This window comes from Pavona decussata, unplaced genomic scaffold (genome assembly GCF_977016875.1).
Source record: "Pavona decussata unplaced genomic scaffold, jaPavDecu1.1 SCAFFOLD_135, whole genome shotgun sequence".
NCBI classification, from domain to species: Eukaryota; Metazoa; Cnidaria; class Anthozoa; order Scleractinia; family Agariciidae; genus Pavona; species Pavona decussata.
The window spans coordinates 547695-562284 of NW_028145548.1; the positions used below are offsets into that span (position 1 = coordinate 547695).

Here is a 14590-nt window from a genome sequence, read left to right on the forward strand (position 1 = left end):
TTACAAATTAAAGATGGCGGATGAAACAGCGCGGGAAAAGTGATCACGAGAGTTAGAAGATTTTCCACGGTAATCTACTTTCCATTAGCAAATCCAAGAGTAACATCGAAAATATAAGGAATCTAGTTTAACTTGGCGAGTTAAAATGGGGGTAAGTTGCGTTTTATTGGTGATAAATTGAGCTTTGATGTAACACTCGTGAAATGCATGTATATGTGCTTTGCCGCGCAGTTTTCCAAGTTTTGCATTTCCTCAAATGGAAATGATGTTTCGAAGAGGTTAAATTACGTGCTTGTTATGTTTTATCCAACATAGAAAAAGTCGGGCAAAGGTAAAGAGAAAAAGCTTAAAAGGAAAGAGGTAGGCTTCAATTCAAGTCGCAGTATTTGTAAACGGTTCTTATCATATAAGCTTAACTATTATTATAAGCTCATATACATGCTTCAAAACTAAGCGGGGTATAAAGCTTAGCTTAAATTTTTTGTCTTCTTTTATTCTGGTATTAACTTGTAGTAGGTCTGGTTAAGTTAAAACGGCTTAAGGGTGGTGCCTACTAATAAAGAAGTATTTTTGTGTGGTTTATGACTATGTGGTGAAAGTAGATCTTAGCAAGGGCTATTGAAATGATCCAAAAAGGAAAGTGGAGGTAACCACGTATTTTTTAGAGATAATCAGGTAACAATATTATTCTTAAAAACAGTAAAATATAAAGCAATGTATGGCGTTTTTTCCCCAAATTGAAGCTTTATCATCTCTGCATGCATAGTTACCCCAAATTTTCTTTTTGGATACCAAGAACACTTGCTAAGTTCTGCTTTCTCTGCATAGTTTTAAACCATGCAATAATATCCATGTATTAGTAGGTACCACCCATAGGAAACCCAAGTATCTAGAGATGCGCAGAACATATGCACAGTAACAAAAGTAGGCACCGTTCTTAATGTCAGTCAGAATACCTAGCTGTTCCAAAATAATTCCTATCCTAAACTAGTGGCTACGCAGCACTTGCCCTTCTTACCCTGTGTATCCACAAGTCAGGTAATCTGCAAAAGTTAACCCATCACTACACCACTTTACGCTATTGAAAGACCATGATCATGCACCAGTATGCCAAACAATTTGGACACCCATGCCATTTGGTGTAACCTACATAAAATACAGCCCAGTTAATATGAATATATCTTTTTCTTTAAGTATAAGAAAAGGTGACTGCATGTTTTTGGTAACCAGATTTTTCAAGGGTAGAGCTTGCCCCAAAGTGGCAGGCATTCTCCAATTATCCCAGTTAAGCTATAACTTGAGCAAGTCAATGTCAATATTTTTTCAGGAAATGGCCAAAGTCAGTGCTGCCCAAGCTGTTGTAGATGTTGCTAATGAGGTAATGGCAATTAAGTAACTGAAATATAACCACCAACAGACAATAAAATATTTGATATTTGTATTAATAATTTTAATATGATGATTGTATTAACAACGTGATAAGTTTTGGCATCAATTGGAAACTCGGAAAAAAATCTAAGCACCAGATGGGATTTGAACCAACAACCCTCTGTGATCTAGTCGGATACTCTAAACACTGAGCTACTGGAAACTCCATGGTGAGCAAGGGTGAAATGTGGGTATTTGACTAGAACTGCATCATGCAGTCACATAGTCAAATCAATACAGGCCCATATGACTCATAACTTCATCACACAGTCACATCGAGGCATATCAGACAGGCACGTATGTCTTATAACTGCATCGTACAGTCACCTTAAGGCATATCAGAGATGCAACCATCCAACCCCCAAAGTGAGTCTTTGAATGCTTCTGCCTTCCCACAGTCCAGACCCTTCACTGTCAATTGACACCCTGTACCATCTCTGTTTTGTCCAGTCCAACCTCCCCACTGTTCACTTATTGCATTAATTACAATGTACTAACCACAAGTTACTAGACAAGTATAGCATCATAAGAAATTCGTCCGGTAAGTGGTAACTTTCATAACCTTATTAAAATTTCTCAGGGAAGCAACCTGCCTCAAGTTATTATTTTCGAAGAAGTGGTGATTTCTGGGTATCATTTTAGCATTATTACTTTGTCAACATTTGTTGGACATTGTGCTACATGTACAGTGAGCTTTGCAGCACTTAAACTGTTTTGTCATTGTTTACTTCTTCAGGTGAAAGATCCTCTGGCACCATTAACAGCTTTTAAAAGTTTCAATAGAAATGGGTGAGTAACCTGGGTATTTGTGAATTAAAAATGTGGCAGTATGCGATGTCATTTGCATTGCTTATAGTAAACTAGACAGTGAGGAATGGATCAGATGTTAAGAGCTATAAGACAGTTAAATTTTGTTGAGCACTTTTATTTCAGTTGACTGGAAAAATGAAAATAACTGGAAATTTGTTACGACACAATAGAACTGCAGATGAAGGCCAAACATCGTGTTCCGAACTCATTGTATGTACATGTAGACTGCAAAACAGTTGTTTTCGGACGTTTCTTGGAAGGCGGGAAGCACTGTAAGCGTGATCCTTGCATGTGAAGTGCTTGAGCCTCACACACTCTACGGACTTGTGACCCATTCTCCTTCGCTGTTTTTAGACTCGCTCCAGACCTTTCGTTCGAATATTGACTGTTGCTCGCGTTCTCAAAAAATACGACTGTTTTGCAGTCATGTTAAACCTACATTGGGAACATTTTGGAAGTAGTAGAGAGCTTTAGAATAACATTTACGCCAAATGGCAGAAATGACCTGGTGACCACGTTTACCCTATATTTGCTGCTCACTGTTTTCAGTTCCTCAGTAAAATTGAGTAGTTTGGCATAAGCATCAAAGGCCAAACTTATTTTGAATCTCACATTTACCGTTCGTTCACTGTAAATACTATTCTAAATCTCTCTAAATATGTCAGCCAGTGCACAGCATTTTGTTAGATTTGCATTGAAGTCAGGCATGTATAATAAAAATTACAGAAAAATTAATAGGCAGACGGTGTTGTTTGCAATTACTTATTTATTATAGGTTGATGCTTCACCTGGTGTGCTTGCGGGTAACAGACTTAAGTAAAGAGGATGTGGACTGGGCTTTCGACCTCACAAAGCACAACATGCAACCACTGTAAGCTGGGAAAATCATTATGAATGATAACAATAACTGAGAATGATGTATTAATCAGCAAATGACACGGGCATACTTGGAAAAAAATCTAACCTAAGACCTTCCGATTACTAGTTCAGATGCTCTACCCCTGAGCTACTGGAGACTCGTGGGAGCAAAGGCCATTAAACTAGGTTCATGTGACAAACATCCTGCATACTGCTAGGATTGGAATGTCAATGTGTGGCATACACGCAATGGAATGAATGTAATGGAGTATGCTAACAATAACAATAACCTTTAAATAACCTTGTTACAGTCAATCCATATTATGAGTGACCAGTATTTTTGAAATTTGAACAGAGTTTTGAAATTTACGTGTCAGTTTTGAACATCGCCAACAAGATTTCAGAGTTCCCGTAGGAATTTCCTTAGTTTATCGACGGTATAATTTTTTCAATTTATTAATTTTATATATATGCTGTACATAAAGAAAACAAAAGTGACGATAACAGGCCCTCGGGTAATACAAATGTAGTTACAATGAAGAAAGAAAATTAATATACATAATATTAATAATATAATAATAAAGTGGTGCGGTAGACTGAAAAGAAACTATAAAGCTAAATCACGATTCAGCGTCCCCAATTAAGCTAAGCACTTATAAATCTTTTTATAAGTGTTTTATTTTAAGTAGATAAATACGCAGTTTTCTAGACTAGGATGCAAGCCTTCTTGCTACCGTCAGCAGCAGGCAATGTTTAGATGTATGATTGGTGGCAAAATTGAAAACGGCTTAGAACGTGGTTTTGTTAAACACCATCTAAACTATCTTTTAATAACTGACCCAGGAAGTCTAGCATCCCTAACCACACTGCTACACTGCTTCCTTTAAGGACGATGACTTGTAATGCAGACATATTTTTTGTGTAGCTTTTGACTATGCAAAAAAGTCAGATCTTAGCAAAAGGTACATTGTATTGGAATCCATTAAGAAAATTGGGGTAGCCACGCCTTTAAGCAACGATAATTCTGAAAACCTTTAAAGTACAGTCGAACCTGTATATAACGGCCACCCTCGGGACTTGAGGAACTGGCCGCTTAATACAGGATCACTAAAAATACTCACTGGTTGTTGTCTAATGTCAATTTTAATGGTATATCATACAAAAACATTTCATGCAAGGAAACAATAGGACAATCAACACTCTTTCAAGAGATCAGTACTTCAGTTCAGTGCCAGCTTGTAACTTAATGGTATAATATACGTAACATTGTGTAAAAGCACTGTGCAATAAATTGTCCTCTACTCTTGTACGGTGTACAGTACTGTATTTCTTACTCACTTACTTACGTGACTTGCAGTTCACAACAAAATATCTCACTCCGTCCTTTCATAGTTGTTACGATCGAAGTGGAGTTATAACGGTAATGTTTGCTAATTAAAAGTAACACAATATATAACAAAATTCTTTAAGTTAAAATAGGAATAGGGTAAGAATTACGTGTAATAAAGTGGCTAAAGCCGTTAAACAGTGCTTAATACACTTTTTAAGTGTAGAGCTTTGAATAAGAAGATATAACGAAGAGACAAAATTCTCTGTTACTCCGAGTTTCGTGCTCACGCACTCAAGAATTACAGCGACTTAAACAAGTGGGACACATGCGTTTGGCACCTCGGAATTTGAAACTTTTGTTTGTAGAGCAAGTCGTTGACTGTCGGCACTCCCAGTGACAATTCCTGTCATCCATGGTACTGTGTATATGGCTTTTCCATTCAAGGGTGGCCGCTTAATACAGGTAAAAATAACAAAGAAAGACAAACATGGGACTGCTACAGGGTGGCCGCGGCCGCTTAATAGAGATGGCCGTCTAATACAGGTACCAAATACAGCATTTGTATGCGCGAAAAATCGGGACTTTAAAAAGTGGCCGCTTAATAGAGGGTGGCCGCTTAATACAGGGCCGTTATATACAGGTTCGACTGTACATGACAATGGATGGAATTTTTTCCAAATTGAAGCTTAAGGTAGTTATCTCTAAAAAAATACATGGTTACCAACCAATTTTCTTTTTGGAATTCAATAACCCTTGCTAAGATCTTACAGTACTTCCCCTCATAGTCATAAACCGCACAAAAATACCTTTGACTTAGAAGGCACTGTCCTTAAGAAATCAGAGTTACTTGGAACATCCTGATATGTTCCAACTAAGTAAAGAATTAATTTTGCAAGGTACATCTGTAGATCTGTATGGTTTTGTACATGTAAGTGAGCATCCCTCTCTTTGGTTCCTGAATAAGCCCCTCTTCCTCCCCCCTTTTCACAGATTACTAGTAAAAGTTATATTTTCTGGAGAATCAATTACTTTTTCAGTTTTATTTTTAACAATAATATGTATATCCCACTGACCAGTATTTTCCCTAACTGGGAAGAAGAAAAAATGTGCATCACATTTACTGGACTCTAATTTATTTTCAAACATTGACCATTATCCTTCAATCTGCAGTTATGAAGACAGCACCTGGGGCTGGAGTGATAAAAAGAAGAGAGACGAAATGACAGAGGACAAAGCATGGTAACTATAGCCAGTGTATAGCCTAACCAAGTCCTCTATAAAAACAGAATTTCTTATAGTAAAGTAAAATAATAAATATAAGTTGATAATGCTCTTCTGTTACATTTTCCAAGCTGACTTGGACCATTTCTAATATTTAAAGTAATAATGATTTTATCGTAAATTTTGCCTTGAATCTGACACAGGTATCTGATAGCCAAAACTGAATCAGGAAAACCTGTAGGATTTTCACATTTTAGATTTGACTTGGAGGAAGGAGATGAAGTGCTTTACTGGTAGGTTTGGGCATGTTTCCGTCACTGTTCCAAGGCTGCAAATGTCCTCTGGACTTTCAAGTTGCCATTGTACTTGGACAAAATAAAAATTTGGTCAGCTGATAGACACAACATTATGATCAAATTTTCAAACATGTTTTGTTAAATGCAGCAGAACAGGCATTGTGTTGTTCCAGAAAATCCCCCCCCCCCCCCTCTTCCCACACACACACAAAAGGCTTTTTCATTTCAACCCCCTCCCCCAGTCCCTCTGAAAATTCCATTTTAGCCTCATACTTTCCTAAGAAATTTGCCTTTGCCACCTCCCCGTCCCCTTGCTTATGAGCCCTTACGGTTATTAGTCCCTTTCTGCTTTTCCTTATTTTCTTTTTAAGGCGGTGCCTCCCACAAATTGAAGTATTTTTGTACGGGTTTTGAGTATGAGGGAAAAGTAGATCTTAATAAGGGCTACAGAAATCCAGAAAGAAAACTGGGGTTAACCACACATCTTCCAAAGATGGTTAAGCAACAGTAATTCAAAAAACTTTAAAAATACAAATTACAGCTTAATTATGTCTGAGAAGTGTGTGGTTATTCCAAGCTTTCTTTTTGGAATCTAAGATCCTTTGTTAAGATCTGTTTTTTCTGCATAGTCATAAACCATAGGCACCGTCCCTAAGAAACCCAAGGTTTTCGATGTGCAGAATGTAAATTGTGCGCAGTAGCAAAAGGCAGCACTATCCTTAATATAAACACTTTCACAGAACACTGTTCAACTTCAGAAAGTTAAGAAAGTATAATACAAGTATATTTGTAGAATGCAGAACAATAAGTTTATGACAGTCTTGTCAAACACCATTCTTGTCAAATTACCATAACTCTAGCCCGCTAAATAGTTTACACAGCCTGTTACCTCCTTATCTTCTATCTAAGCATGAAGCCAAATACAATGCAAGAAGAAAGCGCATTTATAACCTATCACGCATGTGCACAGATCTTTACAAGTGCACATTCATTCCTGTGATGTGCATCCGTTCTAACAATGCCCTGGAAAAGAAATAAATTACTTGTAAATAATGGTTTTTCTTTTTTTCTTCTTAACAATGTAAGATATTTTATATATTTCATATTATTATCGATACTCTTGGATTTCATTACTATTATTATGTAAATTACCTTGATACCTTGTAAATTTTAGCGTAGTTTGTAATAATATCAGCCAATTGTAAATTTACGCAATTCAGTCACTTAGCTGCAATGTAAATTGATCTAATAAACCTATCTATCCATCTATCTACCAACTGTTCTATGTTTTTTGACACTACAGCTATGTTAGACTATGTTAGTCTCTGTATTCTCATCATCTCATAACATTTTGTCATCCCCTTGGATATATAAGCCACCCCTGCCCATTTAAATGCCCACCCAAACCCTCTGACAAAGTTTTATAAGTCCAGGGAAGCAGAATATTACAGTACAGTGTAAGACATGCTAGTATTAATTTAGTCGTTTCTTACTCTCAGTTATGAAATCCAAGTGGAATCTGATACACGTGGGAGAGGCCTTGGAAAGTTCCTCATGCAGATTTTGGAGATGATGGCTCATAGGTTGGTCTTGAATAATTTGTCTTTACCTTTGTCTTCTTATAGTTCCTAAGTTAAAAGAATTACTGATTAAAAAAATGAGTATATTAAACTAGAAGACAACAACTTTGTACAGCAACATAAACAGCACCACACTAATGTACTGCAGCACTAACTCAATAGCCTTCATTTGAATGGTCACACTTAAGGATTTCATCCATAGGCCCAATAGTTAGAACCACTTTGTATGGTATAATGGAAAAATCAAACCTCTCATTCTTATTTTATCTCAAGAAGAGCCAGTTCCATAGATTGACCTCTAAGTTAGATACTCATGTTTTACATAAGTCGAAGTTTGACCATGAGAGTTAAAAAAAATGTATCTTCTGTTGTGTGGTTAAAAAACACTATCCAAACTCCATACCTGACACCCCCCCCCCCCCCCCCTTACCCCACCCTGGCCACAAGATAGGTCACTGGGGAGAGGGGTGTCTATAAAGCCAAAGTTTTTAAAGAAAGTATGAGGCAAAATTGGAATTTCCAGATTGATTTTTTCTTGGCGGCGGGTGGGAGGGGGAGGTCGGGCAAAACAGGTAGATTAGGTGAACCTTCTGGTACCCATCTTCCATTTTTGTAACATGTAATATAATTATTTTGTGCTGTGAGCCAGCTATACTAGAACACACAGAAAAGTAATTGATTGCTTATAATCATGCATTCATTTCTCCTTTTTTAGAGCCCAGATGAAAAAAGTGATGCTGACTGTTTTTAAAAGTATGTTGCAAACTTGATTGTCTGTGGTTCTACTTCACTTTTCTTTTTATTTTGGCTCCCTTACCCTCATTAATACAAGTCAGAGAAATAATGGAGGCCTTTGGATTTTAGTGCCATAAATTTACCAACTTTAATAAGACCAGCCACGCAATTCTTATATTATCCCTTGTAAACAGGCTCTGACGAGCTAAAAGAACTTAGTTTACATACCTTTGTGAAAAGAATCACTAGTCATCATGGTAAAATATATTAAAAAATAAAACTTACCCTCATTAATACAAGTCAGAGAAATAATGGAGGCCTTTGGATTTTAGTGTCATAAATTTACCAATTTTAATAAGACCAGCCACGCAATTCCTATATTATCCCTTGTAAACAGGCTCTGACGAGCCAAAAGAACTTAGTTTACATACCTTTGTGAAAAGAATCACTAGTCATCATGGTAAAATATATTAAAAAATAAAATAATTGTTTGTCTCACACTGTAGTCAGTAAAGATGTAGATCCCAACATTCCAACTGCTTCCTGCTAATCTTCATCAGGTGATGACCAATCACAGCCGACCTTCATGATGTAAATACTGAAGCATGATCAGTCGACTCAAGTGACAACATCATTCACAAATTTTATTATTCCACTATTATGTCATTTCACCAAATAAGGTTTAGAGAACGTGAAAAAAACAAGACCGTAATACACTGTAGTGTCCCGGTTTGACCGGTTTGCAACAGAGCGAATACGGGCAACGACATTTCACTGGCTTTCTGTGTTGTTTACATCATTCGCACGCGCCATATACTGATAGACAGCTGGATGGACAGATAATGCTGGGTGTATTTCAACACTCTTACCAGAAAAGAGAAACCAAAATAACAAAATCTTTTCATAGTGGAATAATAAATCTCTTATTCAATGGTTTTACATATAATATGTGAAGACATTTTGCTCATTGCTCGTATACTCTGCAACTCTCAAAATATCCTCTCGTATTATATGTAAAACCATCCAATAAGATGTAGTTAATTCATAGTTTTGTTTTACCTCAGCTTTTTGGCTGCCTTTTTTCTTTTATATTCATTGAAAAAATATATATATATATTTGAATGAGAAATATATTCTCTGTGTAATGTTGTTGGAATTTTGATGAGGCTTATTATTTACTGTTTTTGTCTTTTTTGTTGTTGTTTTTTTATTGTTTCTTTTTTTCAGAAAATGAGAGAGCTATCAACTTCTTTAGCAAAATTATGAAGTAAGTTGATGAGAGAAATCTTATTTTTTGACCAACATTTTCTTTTAACAACCTTTTACTTGTGAGAGGATTTTGTAACAGGACTCTCTTTGGAGTCTATGAAACAGTAGCTCAGACAACGCTCAACATTTCAGATTCTCATGTCGGAAAGTCGAGTCTACAAAAAATAGCAAACTTCGGCAATTATCCGGGAGATTACAGACATAAATCTGGAGACCGCGAGATACGGTTCAAAATCTGGAGTCCAGTTGACAGCCCTGTTATCATAGAATAAGGTTAAATTGTAATTTGAAGCTAATTTTCCATCATTGCAGTGACTAGTTGGATAGAGTATACACAAGGTTAAAACAATGAAATTTTGTTTTTTAAAGGTTCCAAACAGATGAGACGTCTCCAGCCATCTGGGATCCAATGAATCCTGAAGATTATTGTTATGACATCCTGAGTAAACCACTCTCAAGAAAAACTGCTGCAACAACTGGAACAGACAGCAAGGAATTGACATCTGATTAGATACTAGCGTCCCATCTGTCGAGTGTGATAACACTCTTGAAGGGAGCTATCTTAGGCTTCATTTACACTGGTAAAACATGGATAAACTGCACAGTGCCTTCAACTTGATAAGTAAGAATTGATAAATGAAGCACTGGAACATGAAAAAAAAAACATTACTGTCTTCAGGGTACAATAAACTAGCACAGGTTTTTTTCCACGTTCCTAGCACTTTAACAATTCCTACTTTTACTTATTTCGTTTACACTGGACCAGATATGTTAGAACCCCTTTGCCATGGTGGCAGCCCTGCAATCAGTTTGGTTTATTTACATGCACGTTTTCTACTGGTACAATGTGAACATAGCTTTGATGTTGTAGTCTGGTGAAGTTACCATCCACCAGTAAAACCAATAAAACCAGTAGGGAATACATTTTTTTTTTTTTTTCATTTTGTTATTTTTGCCAACTTCTGCATGTTTGAGCAATTTCAACCGCCGCGGCTAGGATTGAGTTAGAATAACGTATTCAGAAGGAAAAGACATTTGGCCTTGGCTACACATTATTTGCAAAATCAAGGTTCAAATGATGTAGAACTGTAAAAACACGGCAATTCGATTCGCTTATAGTAACAGTAATGTATTGACATGGACCATGGTGTTAGTACCATGGAGCGGTTTTCAATTGAGTGTCGAAAGTTAGTTCGCGTTTGCTTTGGTTTTGCATTGCTACGCTCCGGGATTGGTTAACAAAACTCGCGCCACTTTCTCAACCAATGGTAATCCAAACCAAAACCAATCGTGTTTTGGCCGCACGCGTTTTCCCGCGCTTGGCGCCAGTTACATGTATTTGCTTCGAATTCTGATTGGTTCATTGTGCTGTTTACATCTGTTGTGATTAGCCAGAGTAATTACTTTGGTTTTGGTTTTACGACACTCGACTGGAAACGCTCTATCGATTAGAGTAAAATCATCAACACTGACATTTCAATGGTAACAAAGGCGTTTCAATAGCCATGCTTTAGGAGTTCAAAACTGAATTCATTGACAGACTGAAATGTTAGAAACGCCTTGTGCTGTGTTAGAAACAGTACCACTTGAAAGTACAGATTGGTAGCTCTCATTTATGCTTAGACTTAAGGTTCTTTTTACGAACTCAAAAGTTAGAAGAATTACCTTGTATAGTGGTGTATAAAAGCATAGTAAACAGTATCACAGGAAGGTACTGATCAGTAACTTTTGAACTTAAGGATTTCATCCACAAATTGCAAACCTTTAGAAACCAAATTTAGTGACTCAAGGTTTAAATGCATCTCTGGGAGGCATAGAGTTGAAGTGAGAGTATAAGATATTTTAAAAGGTCTGGGAAAATAGCTTTCTGTTGTTAACAATAAACTTATAGCGTAATGTCAGCACTGAGAAATTTGACTGTTCTTGTGAATACTTTTTTAGCTAGAGATAAAGAAATACACAAAAGAAATGTTGTAGTCAGTCTTTATGGACCACATTTAATTTTTTTTCTTTTCATTGCCAATCTGACCGCTCACTGTCCTTGAATATCGGCTATGAATCCGACTGAAATATTGGTGGCAGAGGTCGCGTCCACACTATGTCCGGATAAATTTGAAAAAAAAAAACATCTTTTTTTCTCTCCGGTTTGACCTTCCGTCTACACTTAGCCTGTTCCAGGCTATCGGGAGACGCGAAGGAGCGGACGAGAGGAACGAAAACGAGGGGCCTCGTTTTCTCACTTCTCGTCCGCTCTTTCGTGTCTCCCGAGGTACACCGAGAGCCTGGAACAGGCTCGTCTACACAAAAAAGAGCGTTTTCGACCACCGAAAGCGGATTAGTCTGCGTAGCAGTCGTTTCCGTTTCCTTTAAGACAAGTGGGGCAAGCACGAAAGACGCGGGAGGGCGTTGGGCAGAAAGGAGCAAAAAAGTAGGAGCGGGGGGGGGGGGGGGAGGGGCGGCCCTCCCCCGCTCCTACTTTTTTTATCCTTTATGCCCAATTCCCTCGCGCGTCTTAAAGGGAACGAATACGACTGCTACGCAGGCTAAAAGCGGATCTTTTTGAAAACGTTCTCCAGAGTGGATAAATTTTTGAAAACGCCAGCTTGGTGTTTATTTTTTGCAAACGGCGAAAACAGAGCTTTTGAAAACGCTTTCCATCTGAAAACGTCAGCTTGGTGTCTTAGTGTGAACGGCGAGATCGGAGGTTTTTGAAAACGCTTTCAAAGGTGGATAAATTTGAAAACGCCGGCTTGGTATATCAGTGTGAACCGGGCAAAAACAGTGCTTTTTGGAAACGCTCTCCAGAGTGAATAAATTTGAAAACGCCAGCTTGGTATATTATAGTGTGAACTGCAAAACGGACTTTTTTGAAAACGCAGACGTCACAACAGTAATGCGAACATATTTCACCGAATACTTAGCGTTATTGAGAGACGACGGAGCTGAGTGCGATGTGGACGGCAAAACTCGCGATCGGATACGAAAACGATGGTGTGGACGGAAAACATTTCAATGATGCCTTTCTGGGGCAAAAATGCCGCTTCAAATATATCAGGATTAGTTTGGTTTTAGACAGTGAGTATGGAGGATAAAGATTGGGGATAAATGAGGTTGTAAGGAAACTTACGACCACGTAACTTGGTAAAATAGGTTGAAAACCCTGAATTTGATTGTTGCAATGGGCTAACAGGGCCCCTGACGGCAGTTCACGTTACACGACTACAAAATATAAATGGCCCCCGATAGGCCGATCGGCTCGAAGCAAAATCTGGCACCAATTTAGTCAGCAGGTCTGCACCTGTTCTAAGCTCCATTTTCACTGGACCCTGATAACCTCCAGCTTCATTGTTTTTATGTTTAAGAGTATTGTTTTGTTGACAATGATGTATTATTCAGTAATGACAGGCAAACTCGAAAAAAAAAATATCACTAAATCAGCAAGATTTAGCATTATACAATGAACTGTGTAAAACTCGCGTTTTGATTGGTCTAGAGGAGTGTGTGATTAGAGTATAGACGCACGATTGACGTCATCGAGGGGTGTGACCGGTGCACGTGATCAGAGTCTAGAGTCCAGCCAGAGTGAATGGTCAACAAAGTTTTGCAAACTGTTTTTGCGAGTAGCGGACAAACACAGGCAAATTTTTGCAGGAATCGAAAGCCAAGGACAAAAAAAATTGGACAAAGGGCGTTCTGAGAGTGACCTCAACCAGGATAGGAAAGCTGGAACTTTGTTGTGACGTGAAAAGGAAGCAAATATTTGTCGAAATATGTCGCAGATAGAAATCCGGTAATGACGAGTAATCGATTACGAATCGCAGGGAAGCGACTTGCATGCTGTAATATTTTGGGGTCAGGATTTCCTACTGGAATAGTTTTGAAAATATTGTTAGTAAAATTCTTTCGGATTATACGCTAATTTAGAAGATCACAATTGCATGTGTGTAGTAGTCTAAAACTGAGTTTGCTGGAAAGTTTTTGATTCAGCTCAGGCAACACGATGCTCGCTTACGAAATGTGTTGAAATGTCTTGGTTATTGTATAAAACAAATAGATTCCATTTTGCCGTGGGTCTGTACTCTGATAACGCACAGAGGACGTCAAAACGTGGTGAGAACATCAGTCACGCTACTCGCCTGCGGCTCGTAGCGTACTTCTTTGTTCTCACCACGTTTTGACGTCGTCTGTGCGTTATCAGAGTACAGACGCACGGCAAAATGGAATCTATTTGTTAAATCTATCATCTTGTACACGTGATGTATTCATACTCATTATACCACCTTTAATATATTTGTTATTTCATACAGCGAATTTTCTGATACATTTGGGAAAAACTTGAAAACTTGAGGTAGGCCAAATTTTTTTTTCCATTCGTAATCCATTTCCATCCTGGTCTTCTTCAGCCGAAGATGATCAATGCTAGTTTTTGTACACTACTCGAGCTCAGTGACCGTTTAAAGAAAACTGGACCAAGTTATTTAAACGTCGCCATTGATACAAGGCCGTTAGATATTTTGAGTTTTTAAAGTGACGCTAAGAATAGGTGAAAATCTCCCCCATAAATGGTGAATTTGTATCCACTGATGTTTGCAAAATCATGAAAAAAAAAAACAAACAAACAAACAACAACAACAACAACAAAAAATCACTTTATTCAGGCCGCTCTGTGGTTTCCCGCGTTAATTCTTGTGCAACTCCGCCCTTCTCCTCACATGCCAGTCAAAATCCTCACCCGGCCCAGTCTTTACCCGGCCGATTGAATTTTGACTGTCTCACTTAAGGTTCATTTACTCCCTGACAGTCTTCAATGCCCTGTCGCAACCCAGATACGAAGTATAACAACAAAATAATAGTACCTTGCGTTTAGCGAAGCCCACCCTTTGTTCAAAGATTTCCCCAACTATGTTGTTGTAGCTATTGTTGTTATAGCTCGAGTGTCTTTTTAGCATCACAATGATAGTTTTGTAATTTGTTATGTAAACGGCTCACTGAATGAAGTAATACCGCCAATAAAACTTTACCACTGCTACTATTAATGTATTCAGTATCGCCTCAAACCCACT

The 14590-nt window shown here is 37.9% G+C and overlaps 1 protein-coding gene across 1 annotated transcript; it reads left to right on the forward strand.

The window, feature by feature from the left end:
- Positions 1-2: 2 nt before the first annotated feature.
- Positions 3-11439, forward strand: LOC146467504 (N-alpha-acetyltransferase 40-like). Its single transcript, XM_085125734.1, has 11 exons — positions 3-151; positions 316-360; positions 1328-1378; positions 2165-2217; positions 3014-3109; positions 5597-5665; positions 5851-5940; positions 7443-7526; positions 8239-8276; positions 9486-9525; positions 9897-11439. Exons 1-11 carry the CDS (start codon positions 146-148, stop codon positions 10036-10038), a joined length of 714 nt encoding a protein of 237 aa, XP_084981860.1. The 5' UTR covers positions 3-145; the 3' UTR covers positions 10039-11439.
- The last annotated feature ends 3151 nt before the right edge of the window (positions 11440-14590 follow it).